This window comes from Nyctibius grandis, chromosome 16 (assembly GCF_013368605.1).
Source record: "Nyctibius grandis isolate bNycGra1 chromosome 16, bNycGra1.pri, whole genome shotgun sequence".
NCBI lineage: Eukaryota > Metazoa > Chordata > Aves > Nyctibiiformes > Nyctibiidae > Nyctibius > Nyctibius grandis.
Genome location: NC_090673.1, coordinates 6,369,190 through 6,376,739, shown reverse-complemented (window position 1 = coordinate 6,376,739; position 7,550 = coordinate 6,369,190). Strand labels below are relative to the sequence as shown.

Genomic DNA, 7,550 nt, shown 5'->3' with positions numbered 1-7,550 from the left:
CGCTGTCGGGCCGGGGAGTGTTGCATCAGCCCCGCTCGGAGCGGCGGCTCCGCGGCCGGAGGAGGCAGCGGGGGAACCGGGGGCGGGCGGAAGGTGCCTCCGCGGCGGCGGCAGCGGCACTACCTGCCGCCCCCCTTCCCCGCCCCTGGTCCCCGCGGAGCATCCGGAGGAGCCCGGCGGCGCCAGCGCTGCCTTTGTGCCCGGGACCCTCCCCGCGCCGCCGGGGAAGCTGCCGGAGGAGGCGGCGGGGCCGTGGGAAGCGGGGCCGGGAGCCACGGCCCGGCCGGGAGCGGCGGTGGGGACCCGCCGGCATCCCCGGGGAGCCGGCACCTCGCACGGGCAACGCCTGCGTCCCTCTGCCTTTCAGATAACCTTTAGCCGCTTGGGCCTCCAAACCTTTACCGGGGACGGTCTGGAGGCTAAATTGGGGCCGCGCCGGGATCCCCCATCCGAGGCACTGGGATCCCCCATCCAATGCAGGTAACGACCGGCAGCGACCGTCCTTTTGGCCGAGCTGCCCGGGGGGCATCACCCTGCGGGCGCGCAGGCGTGAGGACGTGCGAGTGTGTGTGTGTGTGTGCGGGTGTGCACATGTGTGTGCACCGCTGGGCTGCGAGCGTGCCAGCACGGCTGGGGTGCGTGGGGCTGGGGCTGGCCGTGGGAGGTCATTGGGGGTGGATGCTGGGTGGTGACGGGGTGCTGGGGAGGGCTGCGGCACCCCAGGGGTGATGGGGGTGCGGTGTCCGGCGGGGTGCTGCGCCAGGGCTGCGCATGAAGGGGTGTGACAGCATGAGCGTGGAAACGGGGTGGCTGTGAGCGGCGGCTGCCCGGCCACACCGATCGCCGGGCCCGTCAGTGCGCTGTGGGTGAGTGTCTGCATGAGACCTGCGGGCATGGAGCCCCCGGGGCTGCTGCTGGGTGCTGGGGGGGATATGCGCTGCTTGTAGGGTGCGGGGTGCAGGATGTGGGGTGCAGGATGGGGTCCCGTGATGAGGGTTGTAGGACACGAGGCCTCCCTCCCCAGGGCAGGCATCCTAGGATGCTTGCAGGACCCTGGTGCTACCAGGGCATGGCCCCCAGGGACACCCCCACTGGGGTCGGGCAGGGATCCAGCCCCCTACGGCTCTCAGGCATCCAGGGCTGAACCCCCCATGGCCCCTCTCCATCCCCAAGGGCTGCTGCTGCAACCAGATGGCCCCCTCGGGCCCTCTCCGTCAGGCCTGGCAGGGCTCGGCGGGAGCAGGCATCCCTCTAACAGGATTTGCAGCGTGATGGAGGAGAGCGCCTTCGCCCTTCTCGGAGGAGAGACAGGCTGTCGCCGGGGCTGCTGAGGGAGAAAATGGCCACGGGCTGGCTGCCTGCCCCCCATCTCCTGCCCCCAAACGTGGCCTGTCCTTTCCAGCAGCCCCGGGACAAGGGCAGGGGACTGGGAACGGGGAGAGGAAGCTGGAGGGAGGGATAATAGCAGGGACGGATCAGGAGCAAGCGATGGAGGTAAAAATAGATCCACTGAGCAGAGGAGGGGCTAAACGTGAGAGAAAACCCTGAGCAAAGGCAGGTCGGTGGGGGAGCCCCCCCGGGAGGGGCCCTGCATCCCAGTGGGGCACAGGGTGACCTGCCGTCCCAGCCCCCAGGGTAGAGAGGGGACCCGGGACCCCAGACTCAGGGTCCCCGAGAAGATGCCTGGGGAGAAATACCTGTGTGCTCCCACTTCCGCCGGCCCAAAGGCGTGGGCGGATGGACAGGAGCTGCAGGGCTCGGTTGCCAAATTGCCGGGATGCAGGCGGGCAGGCATCCCGAGGGAGTGCTGGCAGCTGGTAGATCCCTGAAGAGCCTTGGATCCAACCTCCTCTTGCTTTTCATTTCCAGCGAGCACGAAGCTGAGCTGGGGACAGAGGTGCCGGGGACGGAGGGGACAAGGTGCGTGGCAGCCCTGGCACCAGCCGAGGTGAGGTGCCCTCCGGCGCGGGATGCTCCCTGAGCCCCTGCCCTGCGGGAGCTGCCGGTGACGGCAAGTGGGAGAGCCGGGAAGTCAGAGCAAAGGAATTTGCAAACACATTCTTCAGCGCCACGAGGATCCCACAGCGCGTAAACAGGAATAAAGGCCGGGTGGAGGCAGGGGCCGGGGTGAGGTGGGGGCTGTCCCCAGTTCCTGCGAGACCCCCCTGGACTCATCTGCCCTGGGCAGCGCCCGGCACTGCGATCCTCAATTTACCATTTCTGACTGCAGCTGATCCAGCGTGGGAAGTGCCAGCGAAGGCGAAGCGGGGGGGGGACTGCCGAGTGACGGCCAATGTCACGTTAACATCCCGGCAAGGCGCTGCGGGGAGCTGATGCTTTGATCGCTCGCCCAAGAGCATCCTCCAAGGCAGGCAGGATGCTGCTGTGAGCCCTGCCTGCCCCTGCCTGCCCCGGCCTCGCACCCGGCACCCTCAGGGCTGGCCGGAGAAGAGGGGTGCGGGGCCCGCTGGCGCTGCCCCGGTCACCCCAGGATGCTCACCCGTGCCAGCGGCTGCTCCCTGTGCTCCTGCTCCGCAGCCAGACCGAGACTGAAAGCTCAGCAGGCTGCCGGCATGTTTTAGCCTCATGCAGGCGTCCCTCGGAGACCCCAGAGCAGTGGACAGTAATGTGAAAACGATACTCATGTCGTGTCTGAAAGGGCAACAGGTCATCATTAAAATGGAGGCGATGAAAATCATCCACCCGGAGAAGTTTTCGGAGCTGCAGGCCTCGCAGCCGCGCTACGCGCCGGCCCCGCGCCGCGAGCCGCCCCTCGTGGCCAAGCGCGCGTGGCCCTCCGAGTCCGAGATCATCGTCAACCAGGCGTGCGGGGACATCCCCGCCTTGGATGCCACCCCCGGCCCCCTGCCGCTGCCCCGGACTCCCCCCCTGCCGCGGCGAGAGCGTGGGTACCAGAGCCAGCGGAAGGGCAGCTCGGAGGTCTGCTACCACCGGCAGCCGCCGTCGGACGAGGTGATCGTCAATCAGTACGTGCTGCACCCCTCGACGCCCTGCGAGCCCCTCGAGTGCCCCACCTGCGGCCACATGTACAACTTCACCAACAAGCGGCCCCGCATCCTCTCCTGCCTGCACTCAGTGTGCGAGGAGTGCCTGCAGATCCTCTACGAGTCCTGCCCCAAGTACAAGTTCATCTCCTGCCCCACCTGCAAGCGAGAGACCGTCCTCTTCACCGACTACGGGCTGGCAGCGCTGGCCGTCAACACCAGTATCCTCAACAGACTGCCGGCCGAGGCCCTGGCCGCCAACCCCGTCCAGTGGAGCAGCGACACCGACCGCAGCTGCTACCAGACCTTCCGCCAGTACTGCGGGGCTGCCTGCACCTGCCACATCCGAAACCCGCTGTCTTCCTGCACCATCATGTGAGCCCCGCGCCCCTGCCCGCACCCCCTGGCAGCGGGGCAGCCGGTGGGTGGGAGAGGACGGCGCAGCACCGCGGCCGGTCCCCGGTCTCCATGGCACAGCCCGGGGATGCTCTGATGCTCTCCGTGGCCAAGGACTTGGGACCAGCATCCTCGCTGGCAGCAGTGGGGGGCGATGGGGACACTGGGACCTGGCAGCAGCCCCCGACACCTCAGTGGTGCCCAGGGAGAGGGACACTTGGATGGGGAATACATCTACCAGCGCATCCAGGGGCTCCGGCTCCCCCCAGCCCTGTGGCACGTGCCCCCGCTGTGCATCGAGCATCTCGCCTCACTCCTTCCCCGGGCGCCTTCTCCCTCCTCTCTCCCTGCGGCTCCCAAGAGCGGACACTGGGTCCCAACTGGAGTGACACCCTCCCCATCGCCCCACAAGGAGCCCTGGAGGTGCACGGTGCCATGCTGGGCCACCCACCCAGCACGGGAGGTGAGGACAGGTCCCCGGCTGCCCCCCCCGCTCCTTCTCTGTAAGTTATTTGCCAAAGCTTTCATCTCAGTGGCCAAGCCGCCATGCGCCCGAGTCGCAGCCACGCCAAGCCGCCGCTCCGGCCCCTCGGTTACGAGCAGACACGCGGCCCGTTTCCTCCGCAGGCCCTTGAGGAAAGCTCCACTTTGTCCTCGTTTTGGAGGATTCTTGTTTTTCCCCCCGTCCCTCCCTGGCCACCCTGTCCCAGGCCGCTACGCGTTCACACAGGCATTGAGCTGTGCCCGTTCTCTGCTGCTCCACTTGGGGCCCCGCACCGGTGCCCTGTGGGGTGGCTCGAGGGGGTGGTGCAGGGTCCGGTACCCCAAATTGCCGGCTCCAGTGAGGGGATTTGGCTGGGCAGGGGGGCGGAGGTCTGGCTCTTGCCCACGGTCCCTTCCCCGGAGCAGCACCTCTGCTCTCACCCCTGTGCGGAGGGGCTGGGAGGGCAGCAGCCCCCTGTGCATAGTCTTGCTTTCTCCAGGGCACCTGGAGGGGTAAGTTTGCTGCCAAAAAAAGCAAAAAAAAAAAACCACAAACCTAAAAATATAAAGAAAAAGCCATAATTTGCGGGTGCTCCCACGGGGCTGAGCACCACAACCCAGCACGGCCGCAGCACCAGGGGCACACGCCGCACAGTCCCAGGGCACCGGGGCTGGAGGGGCCCCGCAGCGCCCAGCAGCATGGAGGAGAGAGCAGCCCCCGGCGCTGGCCGAAGCCCAGCACCCATCCAGGGAGAGGAGCCAAACCGTCCCCCCCCGCCCGCCCCGGGCAAGCGATGCCGCAGGCGCAGCCCTGGGTACCACCGCGCTGCCGGCAGAGAACGGGGGCTGATACCGTTTCTGTGTTGCTCTGCCAATGCCTCCCGCTGCTGGTTGTGACGATGATCATGTTTTATACCCGGCCTTGTTCGAACCCCCATCAGTCTCCCCAATAAAGGTTATATTGGAACGAATGGTGAGCCGGCGTCTCGGGGGCGCGTCGCTGCGGGGGGCTGCAGAGCAGCCGGGATGCTGCGGCCTGGCCCCCTCAGGCTGTGGGGCTGATAAGCAGAGGAAGGGCTTTTTCCTGGCCTGACTCCTCCTCCAACCTGGCTCTCAGCTCTGATGCAGTTGTGTCCCCTCCCTGCCCAGTCCCTCGTCCCACCACACATGGCTGGGCACCGTGGGGTACCCTGCCCACCTTGGCAAGTGGTCCCCAGCCACACCAAGGGCTCTTAGATGGGGAGACTTTCTAGCACCTTCCAGTACCTGAAGGGGCTACAGGAAAGCTGGAGAGGGACTTTTTACAAGGGCATGGAGTGATGGGACAAGGGGGGAACAGTTTTAAACTGAAAGAGGGGAGATTGAGATGAGATCTGAGGAAGAAATTCTTTGCTGTGAGGGTGGTGAGAGCCTGGCCCAGGTTGCCCAGAGAAGCTGTGGCTGCCCCCTCCCTGGCAGTGTTCAAGGCCAGGTTGGATGGGGCTTGGAGCAACCTGGTCTAGTCAAGATGTCCCTGCCCATGGCAGGGGGGTTGGAACTGGATGGTCTGTAAGGTCCCTTCCAACCCAAACCAGTCTGTGATTCTATGATTCATTCTGTAATTAAACACCCGCTGGATGTCCCGTTCCTCCCCGAGTAACGTGGTGTACTAGGGGAAGGATCTGCCAGCCTGGCCCAGGTGGCACCCACTGGCGAAGGGGCAGGGACACAGGCAGCGCTGGGGTCCCCCCACCCCTCTCCAGTGAGGCAGATGCACCCATGGCCCTGCCACGCTCACGGCCTCTCTGCACCGTCCCCAGCCACACGCAGGGCCTGCCCCGGGGCCCAGCAGCACCGGCAAACGCCATGGGTGGGGAGCACCCACTGCCTGCACTGCATGGACCCCAGGGTCACCGTGATGGCAGCTCTGCAGCTGGGAGAGTCAGGAATCTGCAGCAGAAGCAGCCGGGAGGATGGGATGCTCCCGGGGCAGCGCGGTTCTCTGGGGTGTGAGCTGTGCACACAGGCTGGCGGGTGCACACACGTGTGCATGCATGTGCGTGTGTGTGCGCACACCGAGGCTTTCTGTGCAGGCACTGCCCCACCGGCCCAGTGCTGGCCCCCGAATTCCCTTTCTCTGCCCTCTTCTGTGGGCCACGGGGCAGCAGCTGCTTCCAAAGCACCGGCACGTCCCGGGCTCACGGCCGAGCCCCGGGGGGGTGCAGGGTGTGCGGGCTGGCTGTGGACCCCTCGTACTTGGCTGCCGGTTGCCCCCCAAGAGGGGTTTCTATGCCTGGAAAATGAAACCCCATCCCAGGCCACGGGTGCTGAATTACAGCATCAATAATGCAGCCGGTGCCATCCCCAGCCCCAAGCACGCCGCAGCCATGACCTGGCCCCCCCGGCCCTGTGCCCCACACCCCTGCCAGCCTTCATGGGTGTTGCGGGGGGGCACATGCAGCCCTGGCAGCAGTGCTGGGGGCTCCCAGTGGTTACAGCATCCCCCCCACAGTGAGCCCAATGATATGGCTGCTTGGGGAAGCTGGGGCAGCCCCAAATCCAGGATGAGCATCTCCATCACCCCAAAGGCTCATCCTGAATCTGGGAGGAGCATCTCCATCTGCGGAGCCCCAAAGACTGAAGCAATGGGCCAGCTGGGGCAGAGGCGGCAGCGATTTTGCCCTCAAAGCAGGAATTTGCCCTTTTTATTACACAAGGATGAAGGGTACAGCGTGTCCTCCCCCCGCTTCATGGTACCTCTTGGGCACAGAGTAAATTTAAAACCACTAATTTGATTTTGAGTTGCAATTAAGGAAGAAATGGGGCCTTTCAAGAGTAAGTGCTGGGCGACAGCCCATTTCTCCAGCCCTATTAACCTCGAATGAGCGCTTGCTGGAAGAGGGACACGGGTGTGCTGCGGGGGTACAGGGACAGCAGGGTGATGCCAGCACTCGCGTCGTGGCTGCAGGTGAATTAAAAGTCTTTCAAAGTCACTGCGGCATCCCAAGCCCTAAAATGCTCCCGTGGCCGCTGTGGCCACACCGAGCTTCGTGCCTCCAAGCTGGGTTTTCAAAGCACTCCAGGTCCCACTGGCTGCTTAAACACGGCCAGGATGCTGCTGTGGGAGTCGGTTTGGCCACGTGTGAGCGAAGATGCTCATGGACATTCCCAGATGAGCTGGTTGTAAAATCTCCTCTTTGATGTAATATCTGTCCCAGGCTGGGCTCAAGCTCTGGGCTCTCCCAGTGTCCAGGTTGGCCCATGATGGGAGAGGGGCTCGGGGTGTTAAATGGCTCCTGGGGATGACCCTTCCCCAAACGCCCTTGTTTGAGATGTGAGGAACGGGCAGCGCTCGTGGTTTGGGTTCAGCCTTTGGCACGGGTTCAGGGGATGATGTTTCCCAGCTGTTCTCCCCAAAACCAGCTCCCACAGCCCAGCTGGTTGGTGTCAGGAGGTTGTGCCAGGCTGGGGGTAGCTCTGTGCTCGTGCTGGTGATGGGTGGGCAGTCCCAGGCAGCGCCGAGGCCAGGCCCCAAGCATGTGGCCCCACCGGTCCCCATCCTGCCCCACCACCCAGCCGGGGGGTTGCACAACAAGACCAGTTCCCCCGTTGGCGCAGAGAGGGGGGAGGATCCAGCTCCAGTGCAGGGGCCAAAGGCTGTGCTGGGCTGTGTGGTGGCACCATGCC

At 65.2% G+C, this 7,550-nt stretch overlaps 1 protein-coding gene across 2 annotated transcripts; it reads left to right on the top strand.

Annotated features, from left to right (window-relative positions):
- Positions 1-228: 228 nt before the first annotated feature.
- On the top strand, positions 229-4,826 carry RNF208 (ring finger protein 208). 2 transcript variants are annotated; one of them, XM_068414010.1, is made up of 3 exons: positions 229-480; positions 1,870-1,948; positions 2,231-4,826. In XM_068414010.1, the coding sequence occupies exon 3, from the start codon at positions 2,587-2,589 to the stop codon at positions 3,382-3,384; it is 798 nt and encodes a 265-aa protein (XP_068270111.1). In that variant the 5' UTR covers positions 229-480; positions 1,870-1,948; positions 2,231-2,586; the 3' UTR covers positions 3,385-4,826. The 2 variants fall into 2 exon arrangements, with proteins under 2 accessions (XP_068270111.1, XP_068270110.1); XM_068414009.1 differs by having other exon boundaries at positions 1,870-4,826.
- Positions 4,827-7,550: the final 2,724 nt, after the last annotated feature.

Coding starts and splice junctions, on each gene's coding strand:
- RNF208 (XM_068414010.1), top strand. CDS start 2,587: ATGCAGGCGTCCCTCGGAGACCCCAGAGCAGTGGACAGTAATGTGAAA.